General features: G+C 49.7%; 1 protein-coding gene across 10 annotated transcripts in view; it reads left to right on the top strand.

Moving 5' to 3' along the window:
• Positions 1-22,824, top strand: part of DYSF (dysferlin) — a 71,800-nt gene that overhangs the window by 28,754 nt on the left and 20,222 nt on the right. For 4 of the 10 annotated variants that reach the window (XM_072927828.1, XM_072927824.1, XM_072927827.1 and 1 more), the window contains 15 exons: positions 880-1,061; positions 1,881-2,021; positions 2,766-2,795; positions 3,454-3,480; positions 4,315-4,356; positions 6,278-6,379; positions 7,798-7,959; positions 8,647-8,812; positions 9,717-9,790; positions 13,641-13,703; positions 17,485-17,517; positions 18,540-18,638; positions 19,202-19,330; positions 20,037-20,192; positions 21,496-21,587. In XM_072927828.1, the coding sequence (XP_072783929.1) occupies positions 880-1,061; positions 1,881-2,021; positions 2,766-2,795; positions 3,454-3,480; positions 4,315-4,356; positions 6,278-6,379; positions 7,798-7,959; positions 8,647-8,812; positions 9,717-9,790; positions 13,641-13,703; positions 17,485-17,517; positions 18,540-18,638; positions 19,202-19,330; positions 20,037-20,192; positions 21,496-21,587 (1,498 nt within the window). The remainder of the gene's footprint in view (positions 1-879; positions 1,062-1,880; positions 2,022-2,765; positions 2,796-3,453; positions 3,481-4,314; positions 4,357-6,277; positions 6,380-7,797; positions 7,960-8,646; positions 8,813-9,716; positions 9,791-13,640; positions 13,704-17,484; positions 17,518-18,539; positions 18,639-19,201; positions 19,331-20,036; positions 20,193-21,495; positions 21,588-22,824) is intronic. The other 6 variants (XM_072927832.1, XM_072927830.1, XM_072927831.1 and 3 more) reach the window with 3 other exon arrangements.

Raw genomic sequence — 22,824 nt, 5'->3', positions numbered from 1 at the left:
TGGTCCTGGATTGTTAGGTGTGGATAGAGGGGGAAATCCAACCCCTGGTGCCCCAGTTCCTGGGAAAAGGTGGGGAAAAGGTGGGGAAAAGGGGGAATGCTTCTGGGATCAGCTGGCCCTGCTTCCAGGGGGTGTGCGATAATCCTGGGATATCAATCCAGTGGTTTGTGCAATGATCCTGGGATCTGAATCCAGGAATCTGGGATTTTCCTGGGATCTGAATCTAGGGATATGTGTGGGGTGTTCATTGGACCTGAATCCACGGGGGTGGGGTAATCTTGGGATCTGTACCCAAGGATTTGTGGAATAACTCTGGGATCTGAATCCAGGGGAGTGTGGGATTATCCTGGGAGCTGCATCCTTTGACTCCCACTAAAGCCCTCAGGGATGTGTGGGATGTTCCTGGAATCTGCATCCAGGGATGTGTGGGATGCTCCCCACTCTCCCAGACAGGAATTCCTTGCCAAGATCCCAGCCCAATCTCCCTTTTCCCAGTGGAAGCCATTCCCTGGCTCCTGTCCCTCCATCCCTTATCCCAAATCCCTCTCCAACCCTCGTGGAGCTCCTTTAGGCCCCAGAAGTGGCTCCAAGATTTCCCTGGATCTTTAGAACAATCCCAACTCTCAGACTGAGCCCTTCCAGCTGGAAAACCACCTGGAAAACCAGGCAGTTTGGGCTTGGAATAACGAATTCCAGGTGGGATAGACTGGACAGCTTCTTCCTCCTCTAGCAAGACCTGAGGAACCTCAGGGTGAGATGGAGCGAGCTGAGAATTCCCAAATTCTTTGGGAACTGGTTCTGGATGGAGCTGGGAATTCTGGGAAGAGCCAGAGCTGGGGTCCATCCCTGAATCCCAGTCCTTGAATCCCATTCCCACAGATCCCTACGCCATCGTGTCCTTCCTGCACCAGAGCCAGAAGACGGTGGTGGAGAAGAACACCCTGAATCCCACCTGGGATCAGACCCTGATCTTCTACGAGATCGAGATTTTCGGGAATTCTCGGGATGTGGCTGAGTCCCCTCCCAACATCCTGGTGGAAATCTATGACCACGACACCTATGTGAGTGTGGCGATTCCCGCCGGGAATTCCCAGCCTCTGGAATGCTGTGTCGGCATCTCTGGGTGGTTCAGGCTTTGAGGTGGACATTCCATGGGGGAAAAATTCCAGGGAAAATCCTGTGGTGTCCTTGATGTTCCATTCGCTGAGGTTCCTCATTGTCATTTAAAGTGGGAAAAATAACGGAGTTTCCTCATGGAAAAACCTTGGGATAAAGTTGGAAGCTGTTGTGGAAGTAGGGAAGTGCCCTCTGCTGTTTGCCGTGTCCAAAGGGACTGGGAATTATGGAATTCTGGGGGGTTGGTGGCCGGAACTCGAGGTTTTTCCCAAAAAACCAGGCTGGGAAAAAAACCAAAAAACCTGGAAAACCAAGTGCAGGAGGGAATTCTGTGGAAAAACACTTGGAATACACTTCGGGAAGGGCTCGGGAATATCTCAGGAATCTTTTTCCCTCTCTCCTGCTCCTCCGCAGCCAGAGGCAGGAAAGATTCCAAAGATCCCAGTGCGGAGCAGGAAATGGGATTTTTAGGAGCTGCCGGAGGCTCTGAGCTCCTGCTCTGGAAAACCTGGGATAGGAATTCCTAAAAAGGTGTTTTTCTCCTAAAAAAGTTTTTCCAGCTGTTGGAATTCCTGGGAAGAGTTGGAAAACTGGAGGCTCTGTGGGCACCAATCCCTTTTGTTTTCCCAGCCCTGATCCTATTATGGGATCATCCCTCGCTCCCAATTTTTGGCTGAGAGGGGGAATGGATTTGTCTGGGAAAAGGGATGGGAAGGACGATCCCAATTCCCATGGTTCCCAATTCCCTGGAATTCCCTTTCCAGGGTGCGGATGAATTCATGGGACGCTGCATCTGCCGGCCCAGCCTGGAGCGCTCGCCCCGGCTTTCCTGGTATCCCGTCCTCAAATCCGGCCGGAATGTCGGGGAGCTCCTGGCTGCCTTTGAGCTGATCCAGAGGGAAAAGGTGAGATCCATCCCTGAGCTCTGGAATTCCGGCTCTTCCCCAGCATCCAACTTTTCCAGGTGTTGGGTTTAATCCATTGGTACCTGTGGAGAGCCAGAGGGATTTGGGATTTGTCCCTTTTTGAGGGATAATTCCGTAAGATCAGGTTTTCCAGGTCGTCAAAGAGGTGGTTTAGGGTTGGCCTGATGGAAAACTGCGGAATTCCAGGTGGGATGAGCTGGATGGATCCTTCTCTCCTTGGACAAGTTCTGGGGGGGTCTCAGAGACATTGAGTGAGCTCGGAATTGCCAAATCCCTAAGGAATGCTGCCCTTTCCTTGGAATTATTTCTGGAGGGGGTTTAGGAGCGTTGAAGCCACTCCGGCTTTTCCAACAGCTGTATCCCAGATGTGCCAGGAAAAAGGGATGGGCTGGAAAGCTCAATCCCTGTATCCCATTCTTCCTTCAGAGCCCTGAGGTTTGTCTGGGAATGGGAATCCTACAATTCCCTCTTCCCTGGAAATCCCAGCCCAAATACCAGGACCAGGCCCAGATATCCACACGTGGCCTCTTCCTCCTCCCCATTCCCTCAGAACCAGGTGGGAAAGGCCTTGGAAAAGCCTTGGAATGAGATGTGCTCCTGGAGGAGCTGTTTGATCCTAGTGGGATTTTTGGAGCTGGGAACTGAAGGGACTGAAGTTTCCCTGCTGGAAAAAGAGGAATTAGCAGTGGGAATGTTAATGGGAATTGTGTTCCTTCCCTGCAGCCGGCTGTTCATCACATCCCTGGATTTGAGGTAATTCCTGACTCCTCCTTGCAAATCCAGCACCATTCCCAGCTTTCCTGGGGATTTGGAACCCTGCAGCAATCCCTCCATCCTGTCCTAGGGAATTCTTTCAGGATGAAGGAATTCTCGCGTAGAGATTCCGCTTTTCCTCAGCTGATAAGGAAAACTGGGAATGGGGCAGCTCCTTCCTGACACGGCAAATTTATCCCATTCCAGGATCCAGAGGATCCCATGAAGAGGCTCCAAAGGTTCTGGAGCCAGGCTGGGAGAGCTGGGAATGTTCCCCTGGAGAAGGGAAAATTCCAGAGAATGCTCAGAGTCCCTGGAGGGGCTCCAGGAGAGCTGGAGAGGGACTGGGGACAAGGGACAGAGGGACAGGAGCCAGGGAATGGCTCCCACTGGGAAAGGGGAGCTTGGGCTGGGATCTTGGCAAGGAATTCCTGGCTGGGTTGGAATTCCCAGATTTGTTTGGGATCCCTGGCAGTGCCCAAGGCCAGGTTGGATCACCCTGGGATGGAGGGAGGGGGTGCCCCTGGATGGGATTTAAGGATTTTCCCTCCCCAGACCATTCCAGGATTCCCTTTCGGGGTCAGCTCCAATTATAAACCTTGGGATGGGTTTAGGGATGAGAATTCCTCTAATTCCATCCTCTCCTCCTCTTTCCCAGAGCGAGCTCTCCTCCAGCCTGGACGAGGTGAGTCTTTGGGAATTCCTTCTTTTTCCTCTTGGAATTATTCAAATTTGCTTCCTTGGGAAATCTTCTTTTTCACGGATGGGTCAAGCCAGGAGCATCAGGATTTTGGGAATGTGAGTGAGCTCCGGCTGGATGGGCTTCTCCTTGTGGCTGGGAATATTGGGATCCATTTACCCTCTGGAATGAGGCGTCCCATCCTTTCATCCCAGGCGTGCCAGAGCTGGAATTTTGGGCTGCCCTTGGGAAATCCCAATTCCAAACTTTCCATAAGGAATTTGCCATGAACTGAGGATGTGCGGGACTGTTCCCGTTGTTCCAAAGGAAATTTTCATCCCTTATCTGGGAAAAATTCAGGGATATGTTGGACAGGGCTTGGAGCAACCTGGGATAGTGGAAGGTTCCCTGCCCATGGAATGGGATGAGTTTTCCAATGGAAACTATTCCATGAGATTCCATCATTCCCGTGACTCTGATTCCACACCCAGAATCCCAAGACTATCCTTGTGCATCCCATGGAGCCAATCCCAGTCTGAACCAAGAGTTGGGATCTTGGAAATCTCCAGGCAGGGAAAGGGAACAACCCTTGGAATGTTGTGGTGGCCCTCAGAGCCATCAATCCCAAAAATCCAGGAGATGAGCTAGGAAACACTGAGCCACATTCCAAGGAAAGGTTGGATCGGGTGGGATAAACACATTTTCCAAGATTATTTTCCCACCCAAGCCGCCTTTCCTTGGGAGCTCATCCTGCTGTTCCGTGTGTCCATAATCATCTCTTTCCTCTTTTTTCCTCCGTTTTTTCCCACCGCCGGAATTCCGGGATGGGGCATTCCACAGCTCTGCATCCCTGCCTTGTTCTCTGAAGGGCTCCTCCAATGGGTATCACTCTCTTCCCTTTCCTTCCCTTCTCCCAGAATCCAAGAAAATCCCAGCAGAGCCTTTCAGGGCGAGCAGGATTGTAGGAATCCCATCCCGACAAAATTCCTGAGGCTGCATCCCAAGGATTGGTGATGCCTCATGGATGCTCCTGAAGGACCAGGCTGGCTCCATCCTTGTCTATTTTTTCTTGGGAATGGCCTTTTGGGGTTCATTTCCCACTGAACTCTGGGATTTATCTTTGGAACACATCCCAGCTTCCATAAAAACTGGGAATAATTTCCAGCCTTTATTTATTTTTTTTTTTTTTGACTCATCCATGTTGATTTTCACTCATCCTGGATCCAAATCCGGGTTGGAATCCATCATCTCCAGAGCTCCTTGCCACCTGGATTCCCTCAGATTTATCCTTGTTCAACCCATCCTGGCTCCCAGCAGGATTTTCATGGATTTTCCTCCCTCCAGGCGGCTTTGTCTGGGAATTACTTTTCCCCACTCCCATCCTGATCCTTCCCTCCTGTCTCATTCCCTGCTCATTCCCATCCATTCCAACATTCTCTCCTCTGACATTCAGCTGGAAACCAGGAGAACACCTGGAAAACCACTGGGAGAGCAGCAGGAAGGACTTAAAAAAACCCGGAATGACGCGGGGTTAAAATCCAAGTTGATCCTGGAGAGGACGGATGGGGCAGGATTTCTTTCCCAAGGACTTCCCATTGGATTTGCCGAAGGATTGTTTGCTAAAATCCCTTTCAACCCAAACCATTCCACGATTTTAGGCCTGAGCAGCCTAAAATGAGGTTTTTTTGGGAATTAGATTTCCAGAGGTAACCCAGGGAATGTGGGAATTCTCTACATCTCTCCCTTCTCCTTCAGATTATCCTGGATAAAATTCCCACTCCCTTCCAGCACTAACCGCTCTGGGAGCAGGTGGATCATGGGATGGAGTTGTGGCTGCTCCATGTGGGAATTCCAGGCACTTCTTCCCACATGGAATTCCTGAAAACCTTCTGCTAATGAGCAGCTGGACTCAGGAACCAGCAATTCCCAAGGAAAATTAAGTTTTATTGGGAATTTTATAGGATAAAAATTGGAATTTTATGGGAAGGGGGGGGTAGGAATTGGATGATCCTTAAGGCCCTTTCCAACCCCAACCATTCCATGATTCCATCTGGAAAATCCCTTTGGACAGCCAATCCCCCACCCAGTTCTGTAATTAAAACACACTCACACATCATTGAATCCAATAAAATTCCAGCTGGGAGAGAATTCCATGCTCCTGGGATGGATTTCCAGAGATTTTCTTTCATTCCGGCCTTTCTGGGGGCTCTGGGAGATGCAGGAAAAGAAAAGGGGAGGAATTCTGGCTCCCACCTTCCTCCTCCAGAAAGGCAAACTGAGAATTCCTTGGCTGCCTCCCAGATTTGGGATGATCCCAATGGAATTCCCGGGTATTTTCACCCGAATTCTATCCCATGGATTTCTGGATTATCCGTGAAGTGTGGGATGAACCACAGCCCCTTCCCAGATCCAGAGGTCCCATGGTGCTGCTCCCACTAAAATTTTTGGGAATCGCCCAACTACTGATTCTGCTGCTGCTGCTTCATCCCTTTCCTCATCCCACCGTGATCCCGGAATGGGATAGAGGCGGTTCCATCCCATCATTCCCTAAAAAAGGTTTAACACTGGAGGGCAGATCCCTGGGAAAAGCTCAGGAATGTTGGATCTTCTCCAGGATGGATTAAAGAGGTAAAACCACTTTTCTGGCACCTCCATCCTGCCATTCCTCACCACTCTCCTCTGTTTCTCCTGGATTTCCTGGGAGAGGTGAGTTTGGAAAGGATGGAGATTCCAACATGGAGAGGGGGTTGATGTCCCATCCTGGCGCTTCCTGATGTTTTCCTTTCCCTCTCCGCTCCCGCAGTCCGCGGATTCCGACCTTCCCTACCCGCCACCGCAGCGGGAGCCCAACGTGTACATGGTCCCGCAGGGAATCAAACCCATCCTGCAGCGCACGGCCATCGAGGTGAGCCCCGGATCCGGGAACGGGAGCCGGGAATGGGATCCCAGCTGGATTCTGGGGTGTGATTCTGAAAAACATGGAGGCTCCAAGGGGAACTTCTGGCTCTTCGCAATTCCCTGACAGGAAGGTGGAGCTGGTGGGGTCGGGGTCTGCTCACAGGGAACCAGGGATGGGATGAGGATGAAGTTCAGGGAAACAAGGAATGGGATAAGGATGGAATTCAGGGAATGAGAGATGGGATAAGGATGAAGCTCAGGGAAACAAGGAATGGGATAAGGATGAAGCTCAGGGAATGAGGATTGGGATAAGGATGAAGCTCAGGGAAACAAGGAATGGGATAATGATGAAGTTCAGGGAAACAAGGAATGGGATAAGGATGGAATTCAGGGAATGAGAGATGGGATAAGGATGAAGCTCAGGGAATGAGGATTGGGATAAGGATGAAGCTCAGGGAATGAGGATTGGGATAAGGATGAAGTTCAGGGAAACAAGGAATGGGATAAGGATGAAGTTCAGGGAACAGGGGATGGGATGAGGATGAAGCTCAGGGAAACAAGGAATGGGATAAAGATGGAATTCAGGGAATGAGAGATGGGATAAGGATGAAGCTCAGGGAATGAGGTAAGGATGAAGCTCAGGGAAACAAGGAATGGGATAAGGATGGAATTCAGGGAATGAGAGATGGGATAAGGATGAAGCTCAGGGAATGAGGATTGGGATAAGGATGAAGCTCAGGGAATGAGGATTGGGATAAGGATGAAGTTCAGGGAAACAAGGAATGGGATAAGGATGAAGTTCAGGGAACAGGGGATGGGATGAGGATGAAGTTCAGGGAACAAGGAATGGGATAAGGATGGAATTCAGGGAATGAGAGATGGGATAAGGATGAAGCTCAGGGAATGAGGAATGGGATAAGGATGGAATTCAGGGAATGAGAGATGGGATAAGGATGAAGCTCAGGGAATGAGGATTGGGATAAGGATGAAGTTCAGGGAAACAAGGAATGGGATAAGGATGAAGCTCAGGGAATGAGGATTGGGATAAGGATGAAGTTCAGGGAAACAAGGAATGGGATAAGGATGAAGCTCAGGGAACGAGAGAGGGGATAAGGGTGAAGCTCAAGTTGGATATCAGAAGGAATTTCCTCATGGAAAGGGTGGTCAGGCATTGAAAGTGCCCAGGGAGCTTTGGAATTCCCATCCCTGAAAGTGTCCAAGGAACTCCTGGTGTGGAGATGGGGATCGGTCACAGGTTGATCTCCATGACCTTGGAGGTCTTTTCCAACCTCAGGGATTCCATAATTCCCACCACTGCTTGTCCTACATGGTTGAACCTCCAGGTTCTCCTCCACTGCTGAGGAGCTCCATGGAAAGCTTGAAGCAGAGCTTTGGATCAGGATTTGATGTCCTCTCATCCCACAGATCCTGGCCTGGGGGCTGAGGAACCTCAAGAGCTTCCAGCTGGCCAGTGTGACCTCGCCCAGCCTGCTGGTGGAGTGCGGGGGGCAGCGCGTCCAGTCCGGCGTCATCAAGAACGTCAAGAAGAACCCCAACTTTGACGTCTGCGTGCTCTTCATGGAAGTGGTGAGGTCCCAACAGGATTGGGTGCTGCAGGGTGAAGGGAAAGTCCTCAAAAATGGGGTGAAGTACTCTAAAATCCTATAAAAATGGATCTGGTGACGGACCTCAAAGTCCCATCAAGGTGGAGCTTGTAAAGGGCCTGGAGGTCCCATAAAAATGAATCTTGTGGTGGAGGACCTCAAAGTCCCACAGAAGTATATTTTGCGAAGATCCTCAAAGTCCCATAAAAATGGATCTTTTGAAGGGTTTGGAGGTCCCATAAAAATGGCTCTTGTGCTGGAGGAACCAGAGGTCCCAGAAAATTGGATATTGTGGTGAAGGACCTCAAAATCCCATAAAAGTGGATCTTGTGGGGAAGGACCTCAAAATCCCATAAAAGTGGATCTTGTGCTGAAGGACCTTGAGTCCCATAAAAGTGGATCTTGTGAAGGACAGTCCTGTAAAAACGGATTTTATGGTGAAGGACCTCAGAATCCCATAAAAATGGATCTGGTGAAAGACCTTAAGACCCCATAAAAATGGACCACGTGGAAGTGTCATAAAATGAGTTCTTTTGGTGAAGGACCTCAAAGTTCCATAGAAATGGTTCTTCTGGTGAAGTTCCTTCTGCCCTTGGTTTTTTGGGGATGGTGCAGAACCTCTGCTCTCCCTTTCCAGCCTCATTCCATCTTCCCTTCCCTCTTCCCGCAGCGTCTGCCGAAGGAGAGCCTCTACAGCCCCCCCATCATCCTGAAGATCATCGACAACCGCCCCTTCGGCCGGAGACCCGTGGTGGGACAGTGCACGGTCCGCTCCCTCCAGGAATTCTACTGGGATCCCTCCCAGCAGGACACGGGGGCACCCCAAGAGCAGCCAGGTACGTGGGAATGTCGGGATTTGTGTCCTTCATGGAGTCATGGAATGGTTGGGTTGGGAGGGAACTTAAAGATGACCCCGTTCCACCCTATCCATGGGCAGTGGGACATCTCTCACTGTCCCAGGTGGATCCAACCCCAATGTCCAACCTGGCCTTGGACAGTGCCAGGGATCCAGGGGCAGCCACAGCAAATCTGGGAATTCCAGCCCAGCGCCTCCCCACCCTCCCAGCCAGGATTTTTTTCCCAATATTCCATTAAAATCTCCCCTCCTTCAGTTCAATCCATTCCTCATTGTCTTGGCACTCCATATCCTTGTCCCAAGTCCCTCTCCTGACTCCTTGAGGCCCTGGATGGGATGGGGATCATGGGATTGGGATCTTGGGATTGGGATCTTGGAGATGAGCTTTGGGTGGTGATTAAAGTCTGGATGATGTTGGGATCATGGAGATGAACTTCATGTGGTGGGAAGGATCTGGGAGATGTTGGGATTGTGGTGATGAACTTTGGATGTTGGGAAGTGTCTGGGATGAGTTTGGGATTGTGGAGATGAACTTTGGATGTTGGGAAGTGTCTGGGATGAGTTTGGGATTGTGGAGATGAATTTTGGATGTTGGGAAATGTCTGGGATGAGTTTGGGATTGTGGAGATGAATTCTGGATGATGAGAAGTGTCTGGGATGAGTTTGGGATTGTGGAGATGAACTTTGGATGATGGGAAGTATCTGGGATGAGTTTGGGATTCTGGAGATGAACTTTGGATGGTCTGAGGGTTCTGGATGGGATTAGGATCATGGAGGTGGGGTCTGGGAGAAACTGGGATCACTTCTGGAGGTTGATCCCAAGGTTTTTGGGCTCTGGGATTCCCAAATCTTGGGATCACAGTGCCGCTCCATTCCGGTTGCAGATGACGTCAGCCTCACACCCAGGGACGACGTCCTCATCGACATCGATGACAAAGAGCCCCTGATCCCCATCCAGGTACGGAAAACGTGCTGGGGAGGTCCCGGATTCTTTCCGTGCTCCGGTGGATCTGGTGAGGGTGGATCCGAGGTGCCGATGTGAGGCCGGATCCGGTTGGTTCCATCCTTTTCCAACTTCCACGTGTTTTCCCTCCCTCTCCTCACCTGCACAACCCTGAACTCCTCCTCATTCCATAGGTTGGGAATGAGGGGCTGGATTTGCTTTCCCGATGGAGAGAAATCCATTCCAGGTTCTTCCCAAGGAAAGCAAAAATTCCTTGAGGCTCCGTCATTCTCGCTCCATGGCCAGGTTTCCTTTTCCCAGTTTGGCTCCTGCTCTCCTTTTCCCAGTTTGGCTCCTGCTCTCCTTTTCCCAGTTTGGCTCCTGCTCTCCTTTTCCCAGTTTGGCTCCTGCTCTCCTTTTCCCAGTTTAGCTCCTGCTCTCCTTTTCCCAGTTTGGCTCCTGGCTTGCTGGAATTTTGCTGGACTGGGGTTGCAGAATCCCAAATCCATGCTGGTGGGAGTGGGGAATTGGTGCAGTTCCAATGATTTTGTGGGATCTCAGCATTCCTTTGGGAATGGATGAGGATGGCCGCACCCCTGGAGCTTCCATCTTTCCAGAATCTTCCCGTATCCACAGCCCTCGGGTTCCTTGTCCAGCAGAAGGAATCTTTGGGACAGACCTGTGCCGAGATGTGTGTGGGATGCACGGATCTCGAGGTGATCCCGGCACCTCTGGAGCAGCTGGGAATAGTGTCAGGAATGTTCGGTGGATCTTTTCCTGGTCTCCCATCCCTTGGTGGGATATCAGGGGCTGGGATTTCCCTTCTTCCTATTCCTGGATGCCACAAGGCTGGAAAAGCTGGAGTTTCGAGAAGGAATCTGCCTTCCTGGTGTTTCCTGCCTCAGTTTCCCTGGCCTTAAGCGGTTTCAGCGATGGAGGAGCTGCTTAATCCGAGATGTCCAACTTGGTCATGGATCCTGCTCTTTATCCACGTCCTTGGTGGCTCCTGGGGGTTTCTATTCCCAAGGATTTTCTGGTGCTTTTGGATATTTGTGGTGTATCCCAAGCCAAGCTCGGGCTGGGTCCCACATCAAGCTGGGAATCAGGAATTTGGCTAATTCCCCAAAAAACTGTGGTTGTGGCCCTGCTCATTCCTGCTCATTCCAAATCGTCATCCCTGGAAGTGTCCGAGGCCAGGTTGGACAGGTCTTGGAGAAACCTGGAATAGTGAGAGGTGTCCCTTCCCATGGAAAAGATGGAATGGGATGAGATTTAAGATCCTTCCCACCCAAATCATTCCATGATTCCGTGATTTTATTCACAGCTCTGTCGGGATCTTGTCCTGAAACCCTTCAGCCTCCACTGGAAACGGGACAGGAGATTTGGGGAAAGTTGGCTCCAGTGAAAAGTGTAGAAAGGGAAAAGCAGCTCCCAAAAATGCTCCTGATTGGAGCACTGGAAAATCGGGAGAGCAGCCTCATTCCCTCCTTTTTGCTTCCCATTTAAGGATTTATCCTTAAAATTTACAGCTGGGCTTCGTCCTTTATCAGGGAAGTAACTGGAGCTTGTCCATGGAAAACATGGAATTTAGGAATAGGACTTTTTGTAATAAAATCCCCCTTTTTTAAGTCCAGGACAGAGAAACTTGGGAGAAAACTGAGGGAATAATGTGGGAATCTGTGGGATCCCAACTGGAGATGTGGAGCTTGATCCCAGTTTCCCGGATACGGGGTTTCCCATGATCTGGAATCAGGATTTCCCACGGTCCGGTGCAGGAAGTGCTCGGACATTCCCATTGGTGGGATTCCCAGTTTGTCCCATTTTTCTGAGTGGTCAGGATGGGGGGAACGCCCTGGGAGGCCCAGAGTGGGATTGGCCATACCCACGATTCCCTGGAATCCTCTGCTCAGATTTCTATGATTTATTAATGGAAAACTGCATTGGTGGCAAACCTGCTCCCAATTTTCCTTTGGGAATAAAACCTCTGGATAGAGACCCACCTCCCTTTATACCCCCTGGAGATCTGGAAGCTGCCCCCAGGAATGCAGGATCCCATCCCAAAGATTCCAGAGGAAGGAACAAGAGGGAGCTTTGGAATCCTGGAGCTTCATTCCCTGGGATAATTTTATTGGAAACGTCTCCAAACTCCGATCAAGTTTAAGGGGGAGTTTAAACAGCAGGAAAAGGGGGAAAAGGATGTGACAAAACCATTCCAAGGTGGAAAATTCCAGAATTTTTTTCCTGGAAAGAAACATTTCCCAAACAATCCCCCTGCCACCAATGGAGTTCTTCAGTTTGACCCCAGATTTGTCCTTCTCCATTTGTTTCTTTCCTTGTTTTTCCTGTTATTTTGGGAAAGGAGGGAGCTTCTTCCTGGAAAGCCAACCCAAAATTCCCACCTCGGAATTTTGGCCCTGCAAGCTCCTCCTCTCCTGGAGGTGGACATGGATTGGGGCATGGATGGACCACTGGGATCATTCCGCTCATCCAGGGCCAGATTTGGCAGGTCAAGGAGCAATCCTGGCCTGAAGGGACCATCCTGCTCCGCTTTCCCGGGAAAACAGACGGATCCCAAGCCAGCAGCTCATGCTCAGGGCTCTTTGGAAGCAGGAGCCAGGATTTTTCATGGATGCATTTCCTTGTGTGGCTCCGGAGTTTTTCTCCCTCCTTGCCAAGCCTGGCTTTGGTCCCTGCTCCGAAGGATGGTTGGAACAAAGGATCCCTTTGTGCTTTCCCTGGAAAATTGGGAAAGCAAGCAGAGGTGAAATCCCTCTGCTCCGAGGTTCGGGAACGCGTTATCCATCTCATCTGAGTGGGATCAGGAGTTCAGCTGGAGTTTAAAACCAGTTTAAGTGTACGGGAATCACATCCCGGTCACCCAAAGTGAGGAAAATCCTAAAAATCATGGAAAAGTGATTTTTCCTGGCTAATCCCATCCCATTTTGTTCTTTGGGAAAACAACATGGAGTGAGGTTTGGGAAAGGTGGAATTTGTGGAAGAGGCTGCTGGATCAGGCCTTGTCCTGCCTGCTCTGCTCCCGGTGTTTTCCGAGGGTTCATTCCCACGGGAAGAGGCTTGGGAAGGACTTCCACAGCTCCATGGGATTTGTTCTGTCTGCTCATGGATAAACCAGCTGGGAAGGAGCTGTTCCTGGCAGCCTCTGGGAGCCGTGAGGGAATCCTGGTGGAAAATGATCTTCAGGGAATTTTTTCCCTGTGGAACAGCTGGAAATTGTGGAGTTTGGCCCGAGGATGCTGGTGTGGATCTGCTGGGATCAGAGCAGGGTTTTGGGAACAAGCCTGAGCTGGAAAACCAGGAATGCTGTTGGGATTGGCCTGATCCTCAAACCTGGCTGTTTTCTGGGAAGAACGTCTCATTCCTCCCCTTTTCCACATCCAAGGAACCCTTGGAATCCTGGAGCAGTGCTGCTGCTTCCTGCCCACAGAAAGGATCCTGGGTTTTGGTTTGTCCAGGGTGAGCCAGGCTTGGACCTGGACCCTGATCCTGAGAATTCCCAATCCTATTCTATATCCCCCTGGCTCAGATCCTTCCCTGGATTCTGGGATAACTCCCTGAGTTTGCAGCCCTCGATATCCAGGGAAAAGCCTCTCTTCCACTGGGAGTTACTAACAGCTTTTCCATATTTTTTCCCCTTTAATATCCCATTTTTCCTCTACCTCATTCCAGCTCTTTGCCAAACCTCCCTAAAAACAAACCCTGCGCTGATCCCAAATTTGCCTCCTCCTGGGAAACCCCAGGATTGGGAATGTTAGTTTGGATTAATCCCTTTAATTGTTGCTTTCGCTGCTGTGTGTTCATCCTGGTTCCTGGAATTCCTTGGATAACGGATCATTTTAATTTGTAGCTTCCTGAGGGTTTGACGAGCTCAGCACTAATTAACATCCCGGATTCCCGGGCCCCGCCTCATGTAGGTATCGCTTCCTTTCTAATTGCTAATTAATTGCTTAATTAATTAACTGCTTAATTAATGACCCGTGTCCATGAGAATATGAGGATAAATATGGAAGGAGGCGTTTTCCTTCTGGGAATGATCCTGCTTGCTGCTTAGGAAAATGGCAATTCCAGCTGGCTGCCAGTGTCTCCTTGGGTTTTCCATTCATCCCAAAGGGAATGAGGGTGGTTTTGAAGGAATTCCATCCCCAGCTCTGGGATCCCAGCACAGAAAGGACATGGAAATGTGGGAGTGATCCAGAGGTGGGACCAGGATGACCAGAGGAATGGAGCAGCTCTGCTGAGAGGAAAAGCTGGGAGAGCTGGGAATGTTCCCCTGGAGAAGGGAAAATTCCAGGGAATGCTCAGAGTCCCTGGAGGGGCTCCAGGAGAGCTGGAGAGGGACTGGGGACAAGGGACAGAGGGACAGGAGCCAGGGAATGGCTCCCACTGGGAAAGGGGAACTTGGGCTGGGATCTTGGCAAGGAATTCCTGGCTGGGCTGGAATTCCCAGATTTGCTGTGGCTGCCCTGGATCCCTGGCAGTGTCCAAGGCCAGGTTGGATCCACCTGGGATAGGGGAGGTGTCCCTGCCTGTGGAAAGGGTGGAATGGGATGAGATTTAAGGATCCCTTCCCTCTTCCTGCTCCCTTTGTGTCTTTTCCATGAGAAAAGCAGATGTTGGGATTTTCCCGGGTTTTATAGGGAGGGCAGTGAAGCTGCTTCGCCTTCTCAGGGAAAAGCTCCAGAGGAGTAATTCCCTTCATCCCAAATTCATCCCAATCAGATTCCCCATGGAATCATGGATTGGTTTGGGTTGGAAGGACCTTAAATCCCATCCCATTCCACAGTTTCCATGGGCAGGGACACCTCTCATTATCCCATGTTGCTCCAAGCCCATTCCAGCTGGGTCTTGGATACTTCCAGTGATCCAAATATTGTCCAGTGGATGATTTTTCCATCCCAGAGAGGTGGCAGTGCTGGGATCCTGACTATGGAAGCAAAAATTCCTGAAATAACCTCCCCATCCTGCTGTCCATCTGCGTTTTTAATTTCCATGGATATGTTTTTGGTTTAGGACAAAAAAATCCAAGGGGAAAAAAAACAAAGAAGGAAAAGCTGCAGAGCGTTAATTTAAAAATCAAATGACAGGAATATTAGGTGGGAATAAACCATCCCATTGTCCAGATTTTTCCAGGATCCTCCAGGAATGGGAGACAATGTGATAAACCCCAGTTTGCACAAAAACGGGAATGTTTCCTTGGGAAAACCATCCTGCTTTGGAAAACTGAGTTCCCATCTTCCTTCCCAGCTCCTTCTCCTTTATGGCTCAGGAGCTCTGCTCAAAAGCAGGAGCTGGGAATGAGGCCCAGGGGCTGCAGCTGGGGAAATCTTGGAAAAAAGCTTTTCCAGCCAAAAAAATCCAGCTCCGTGCGGAGCGTGTGAGGGAGGTCCTGGATTTCACCGGGATCTGCCTCCGGCTGGGGTGTTAATGATGAGAGGGAAGAGTTTCAACTGCCCGAGGGCCAGGATGGGTGGGATTTTGGGATGGAATTCTGCCCTGTGAGGGTGGGGAGGGGCTGGGCTGGAATTCCCAGATTTGCTGTGGCTGCCCCTGTGTCCAAGGCCAGGTTGGACACTGAGGCTTGGATCCACCTGGGACAGTGGGAGGTGTCCCTGCCCATGGATGGGGTGGAATGGTATGGGATTTAAAGTCACTTCCAACCCAAACCATTCCATGATTCTGGAGCCCCTCTGCCATGGAGCCAGGCTGGGAGAGCTGGGAATGTTCCCCTGGAGAAGGGAAAAATCCAGGGAATGCTCAGAGTCCCTGGAGGGGCTCCAGGAGAGCTGGAGAGGGACTGGGGACAAGGGACAGAGGGACAGGAGCCAGGGAATGGCTTCCAGTGGGAAAGGGGAGCTTGGGCTGGGATCTTGGCAAGGAATTCCTGGCTGGGCTGGAATTCCCAGATTTGCTGTGGCTGCCCCTGGATCCCTGGCAGTGCCCAAGGCCAGTTTAGATGGACTTGGATCCATCTGGGATGATGGGAGTGTCCCTGGATGGAAGTGGATGAGCTTTCTTGTCGATTCCCAGTCCATAATTCCATGATTCCTGGGTACATCCCAGAGGAGAGGAGCTCAGGAGGAACTCTCGGACACCTCTGCTCCTGCATTCCCTTCTGAGGAGCCCTACAAGGCGGTTACTCCGCCGTTACTCCAGCTCATGCTGCTTTCCAAATCCCCCATCCCAGGATATGTTAACGCAGTCGAACGGAGCCAATTCCAGCTGATCCATGTCTGTAAACCATTTGGGATAATTGGTTGTTTGCTCTGTTTGCTCCTTCCAAATCCAAGCCCACATTTCACGGCTTCTCCGGTTACTGCTCCTTGGAGGAGCTCTGGGTGTTGGATGATTCCTCCTGGGAATGGTTCCCATCCCAGCACTGCTCCCCCCTGGAATGTTCCTGATGGTTTTGATATTTCCAGTTGGGATCCAGCCCTTGGCACTGCCACCAGGGGACGGGGTGGGGGAAGTATTCCCAGAGAAAACTCCAGGATTTCCACAGCTGGGGTTTGTAGGATCATGAAATGGTTTGGGAGGGAAGGGAATCTGAAAGCTCATCCCGGTTCCATCGGCAGGGACATCTCCCAGTGTTCCAGGTGGATCCAAGTCCATCCCAACCTGGCTTTGGGCACTGCCAGGGATCCAGGGGCAGCCACAGCAAATCTGGGAATTCCAGCCCAGCCAGGAATTCCTTGCCAAGATCCCAGCCCAAGCTCCCCTTTCCCAGTGGGAGCCATTCCCTGGCTCCTGTCCCTCTGTCCCTTGTCCCCAGTCCCTCTCCAGTTCTCCTGGAGCCCCTCCAGGGACTCTGAGCATTCCCTGGAATTTTCCCTCCTCCAGGAGAACATTCCCAGTTCTCCCAGAGCAGAGGGGCTCCAGAACCCTGGAAGAGTTTGGGTGGGATGTGACCTTGAATCCCATTCCCACCCCATCCATGTTCAGGGACACCTCCCACTACCCCAGGTGGATCCAATTCCAGTGTCCAGGACACTTCCCGGGATCCAGGGGCATCCACAGCAAATCTGGGAATTCCACTCCAGCCCCTCCCCACCCTCAGACCCAGGAATTTTTTCCATAGAGGAGAAATTCTCCTTCCTCCAGCCATGCTTTGTTGCAGGAACTGCTGCAGCTCCTGGAATGACAGGACTGGGTGAAATGATCCCCTTATTCCCAGGATATCCAAATGATGGGTCCCTCTTGGGAAAAAGGTTGGAGTTCTAGGTTGGTGAGAGGGAAGAGGGATGGAACAGGGTTAGGGAGACAGGAAAACTCTGGATAACCATGGCAACAGCTTTCCAGGTGGGAATAAGCTTCTTTTCTGGGAAAATTTCAGGTTTTGGTCACTTGAGGTTAAATTTATCCTGAAGGGATTCTCACCCGGTGGCTGTGCCCAGTGGGATCCATGAAAAAGCTGGAAAGGGAGCACAGATTCCCAATCTCAGAGATCATCTGGGCCATGGATAAACCCCTGGAGATTGTTTGGGATACCTGGAGGGAATTTTATCCATCCCCTGGATAAAGGAAATTCCTCAATCCATCCTTTGCCGATGCATTGCTTTCCATGGCTTTCCCATTCCCAAATGGAGTCATATCCAGCACCATTAACATTCCAGCCGCTCCCCTTCCCTCCTTTTGATGTTTTTCCTGTTTTTCATTTGAATATTGGTCAAAATCCACAAAAATCTCTAATCCAGCTCTTTCCCTTGGGGCTGCAGAGGAATCTGTGGGTAAGTCCTGGGATGAATCCAAGTGTTTTCCTTTTATCCCAATACCTGTGGAATGTCACGATGTCCGAATGGAGACATTGAAACAATAAAATGGGAAGTGACAGAAGGAAAATTGGGATTCCCCCCCCCCCCCCAAAAAAAAAAGGAGGTGGCAGAAGACTCAGAGTGAATTTCCAGAATATTCCAATTAAATCCAATGTCTATCCATTAAATCCCACGCTGTTGGCTTCAAATATAAATCCAATAAAACTCCATTTGGAATCATCCATGAGGTCACCGAGCTGGAATTCTGCAGCCTCCTAAAAGGAGGCACCAGGATTTTCCAGGAATTTTTCATGGATTGCCAGCAAAGCAGTCTCAAAAACGGGATTCCTATGAAATCCATGGAATATTGAGCGGGCATGGTCTGGTTTTCCTCCTGGAATGATTTACACTGGGAATAAGGAATAATGGGAGTTAGAGCAGAGGTTTTGTGGGATTTTCCCAGTTTTTTTCATCCGAGGGTTGTGTTGTTCCAGAGACCTGAGCACCGTTGGGTTTTAATGGAAAGATGGGAATTGTATGGATTTATTCATTTATCCACAGGTTTTGTTGGGATGGGGAGGTTGGGAGGTGCTGGGATACAACCAGGAAGTCAATCCCTGTCTCCCAAACCCCAGAAATTTCCAGGGAAATTTCTAAAACTGGAGCATTTCAAGCTGTTAACACCGGAGTTTTTGGTTCATTCCCTGCATGGAAATCCAGGAAAATCACCCCCTGAGGCTAAAAAATTCCCTAAAAATGCTCCAAATTCTTGGAATGTTCTTCTTGGAACTCTATCTCATCTTCCCATGAGGAATAATCCTTTTGGGATTATCCACAGTGGCTGTAACCCCTATATTTGGGCTGGGAGCATCCCAAAAAACCTGGAAATCAGGGATGGGGTTGATGCAGGGTTTGCTTCCCAGATCTGGGAGCTGATGCTGTTTTCCTGGGATTTTTTTGTTGTGGAAAATGAGTAACTTTGGGATCTCTGGCTGCAGGAGGAAGAATTCATCGACTGGTGGAGCAAATTTTACGCTTCCACGGGAGAGAGGGAAAAATGTGGATATTACTTGGAAAAGGGATTTGACACCTTGAAGGTGAGAGACTTCCATCGGGTCTGGATCTTTGGAATTCTGCTCTCCATGATTTCTTTGGGATTTTCAGCTTTTTTTTCCATCTGGGTGTAAAAAAACCAAAATATTTTCCCCAGGTGTGGAAAATTTAGTTTCCCTTGGAAAAACCTTTTGGGAAACTTCTGGAAATTTTCCCTTGGGAAGTGGTGGAGGGAGTGGGGAGCTGTTATGCTGGGAAGGGGTTGGGAATGAAGAAAGTCAGGAATTTCTCTGGGAAGAGGGAGATTAAGGCACAAGAAATGCTATATTTAACACAAACTCCCAAATAGGGAAGATTTTCCTCGGTTTTAAGGAAAATATTCCCATCTGGAGGATCTCTATCCATGAAAAAAACATCAGGAGACTTTGGATTTGTCTGGGTAATTGGGATGGGCTGGAATTTATTGTGGGATTCCCAAATTCTCCTCACCGTTCCGGAGGGAAATAAAGGGGAAAATTCCCAGGAATTTCTCCCTGTGGGATGAATTTTCCCAGGATTGAGGAATTTGGTTGGAATTTTTTCCCCCGCTCCATCATTTTGGCCTCAGGTCTACGACACGGAGCTGGAAAACATTGAGGAATTCGAGCATCTCTCTGACTTCTGCCACACCTTCAAACTGTTCCGGGGGAGATCCCAGGATTCCAACGACGACCCCTCGGTGGTGGGGGAATTCAAGGTGGGATGGACCTTCTCCCCATGGACTGTGTCCATAGGGGTGGGAATTGTGGGATCTTTAAAGTCCTTTCCAGCCCAGATCGTTCCGTGAGTCCAGGAATTGTGGGAGTTGTGGAATCTTCATCCATGGAAGTGGCCAAGGCTGCTTGGAAGGGCTTGGAGCAACCTGGGACAGTGGAAGGTGTCCCTGCCTATGGATGGGGTGGGAATGCAATGGGATTTAAGGTCCTTCCAATCCAAACCATTCCAGGATTCTGGAGTCCTTCTGCTCTGGAGCCAGGCTGGGAGAGCTGGGAATGTTCCCCTGGAGAAGGGAAAATTCCAGAGAATGCTCAGAGTCCCTGAAGGGGCTCCAGGAGAGCTGGAGAGGGACTGGGGACAAGGGACAGAGGGACAGGAGCCAGGGAATGGCTCCCACTGGGAAAGGGGAACTTGGGCTGGGATCTTGGCAAGGAATTCCTGGCTGGGCTGGAATTCCCAGATTTGCTGTGGCTGCCCCTGGATCCCTGGCAGTGCCCAAGGACAGGTTGGACATTGGGACTTGGATCCACCTGGGATTGGGGAAGGTGTCTCTGCCCATGGAATGGGATGAGCTTTCAGCTCTCTTCCCAACCGAAACCATTCCGTAACTCAATGATTAATTCCGGTCATTCCAAGCCTGCTCCCGTCTCCACATGTTCTTCCCTGAATTCCCATGTCCTTCCCAGGGTTCTTTCAGGATTTACCCCCTTCCCGATGATCCGCGTGTCCCAGTGCCTCCCCGGCAATTCCAGCAGCTCCCGGCCAGGGGACTCCAGGAATGTCTGGTCCGGGTTTACATCATCCGCGCCTTCGACCTCCAGCCCAAGGATTCCAATGGGAAGGTATCCTGCTGGGAAAGCTCCGGATTGGCTCCTGTAGTGGATTCTTGCAACAGCTCAGCCTTTATTGGTCAAAATTGGGTTAAAATTTGGGCAAAATTTGGGCAAAATTTGTCAAAATTTACAAATTTACCCTAAAATTTAAGAATTTGTTCCTGTTTTTTTCCCCCTTGGAATATCTGGGAATTCTGGGGGGAAACTCTTCCTTTGTCCACTGGGATTTTTCCAGATTAGTTCCATGAGTTTTGAGTTTGGCTTTATCCTTTTTTGTTTTATTTTTGTTTGTTTGTTTGTTTGTTTTGGTATGTTTTTCTGGTTTTTTTGGTTTTTTTTTTTTTTTTTTTGGTGTTTTAGTGTTGAAGGGCATAAAATCACGTTTTTCCTAAAATTCCTTCTTGCAAAGGTTTGCTGGTCTGGAAGGGAAATTTTTGGGGAAATGGGAATTGTGTAGGTCCAAAACTCCCCAAAATTCAGGGAAGGGGAAAATCCTTTAAAATTATCTTGGTTCCACTGGAAAAGAGGGGAAAATTTCAGGAATACTGCGTGAAATACATGAGAAAATATCTAAGAAAAATAGATGGGAAAATAGTAAACACACATGGAAAATTTATGGAAAAATAATGAATAGAGATGAAAATATATGGAAAAATATATGGAAAAAAGTATATGGAATATGGGAAATATATATGGAAAAACAGGTGCAGAAATGCCAACCACTTTTGAATTTTCCCCATTTTTTAAAATGGATTTGGAATGGAAGTGTTTAATTCCTAAGAAATCCCCCATGAGTAATTCCTGAGGATTAAAAGGAAGGAAAAAAATATGGGAGTTTTTCCATTTAAAACCCCAAACCTACCAAAACTGATCCCAGATTTCCGCTGGGATGGGAATTTTATGGAGGCTGATCCCAGCCCAAGGAATACCCGGGTGCTCATTCCATTCCCTGAGTGCTGTTTCCCATCCATTCCTTTAAAAACAAATCAGCAGGAAAAGGAAAATCCGGAAGAAGTGATGAGAAAACTTGGCAGGGGCGTTTTTTCCAGGGAATTCTTGGATGTGACTGGGATGGTGGATCCCTGTAGATCCAGGTAAAATCTTTCAGGTGGAATTGGATCTTTCCCTTGAATTTTTTTCCTTCTCCTGGCAAAAAAACCCAACTTGATTTAAATGCCCCACTTTTCAAGTTGATGCCAAATTCCCAGAATAATTTTATCTGGGAGAGGGATGGGATTTGGAACAGCCTACGGAAAAGGGTGGGACTGGAATCCCACGGGATTTTTGTGTTTCTTTCCGTGCCCACCTCCAGTGTGATCCCTACGTGAAGATCTCCGTGGGGAAGAAATCCATAAACGACCAGGAAAATTACCTTCCCTGCACTCTGGAGCCTGTCTTTGGGAAGTAAGTATGGATTCCGTTTGGTATCCATGGAATTTCTTGGAAGTCCTATTGAGGGAATTGTGCTGGGCCAACTGGAATTTCCCATTCTAACACCCAATTCCCGGTTGGAGCAACCTGGGATAGTGGGAAGCATTCCCTGCCCATGGCATGGAGTGGGAATGGGATGGATTTTAAGGTTTCTCCCATCCCAATCTATTCCATGATTCCCTTGGCTCTTGTTCATCAACCCCTGGGATTTCTGAGCTGTGGATTGTGTAGCTGGAATTCCATAGTGGAGGAATCTGGATCATCCCATTGTTGGGAAAGGGTTTGGGGAACTTCTCCTCATCCAGGAATTTTGATCTATGTCGGAAGGAAAAACGTGAGGAATGGGGAGGAACGGGACACATCCACATGTTCTGGGACAGGATTATCCATGGATAATTGAGTTGTTTCCCTCAGAAATGGGATAAAATTCCAAGGATAATGGTTTGTTCAGGGAAAAGGTGTTTGGCAAGTCTGGAAAAGGAGCAGGGAAAGTGAGGAAAGCTCAGTTCCATGGGTTTTTGTTCTCCCAGAAAACCAAAGAATCATGGAATACCCTGGGTTGAACAGGACTTGTAAGGGTCAGGGACCCAACTCCTTCCCAGGACAATCCCAACAATCCCACCCTGTCCCTGGGAACATTGTCCAAACACTTCTGGAGCTCTGGCAGCCTTGGGAATGTGGCCATTCCCTGGGGAGCTGTTCCAGTGCCCCACCACCCTCTGGATGAGGAATCCTTCCCTGATTTCCAACCTAACCCTCCCTGGAGCAGCTCCAGCCATTCCTTGGGCCCTCTCCCAGAGATTGGAGCTGCCCCTTGGGATGAGCTCCAGGCTGCCAAAATCCAGGACTCGGGGAACAAGCAGGAATCAAATCGTGCTTCCCATAAAATCCATCTGATTTTCCAAGGCTGCTCCCACCAGTCCATGCCACGAATGCCAGGACACCTTCCCAAAAAAAACAAGAGGGAGAGGGAGATGATTTTAAATGGGATCTTGGGATGGAATTCCTGGCTGGGAGGGTGGGGAGGGGCTGGGCTGGAATTCCCAGATTTTCTGGGGCTGCCTCTGGATCCCTGGCAGTGCCCAAGGCCAGGTTGGATCCACCTGGGACAGTGGGAAGTGTCCCTGCCCATGGATGGGATGGAATGGGATGAGATTCAAGGTCACTTCCAACTCAAACCATTCCAGAATTCTGGAGTCAGACTGGGAAT

This window comes from Taeniopygia guttata, chromosome 4, assembly GCF_048771995.1.
Source record: "Taeniopygia guttata chromosome 4, bTaeGut7.mat, whole genome shotgun sequence".
NCBI lineage: Eukaryota > Metazoa > Chordata > Aves > Passeriformes > Estrildidae > Taeniopygia > Taeniopygia guttata.
Note: the sequence above shows the minus strand (reverse complement) of the source record. Positions and strands in the feature narration are given on the sequence as shown.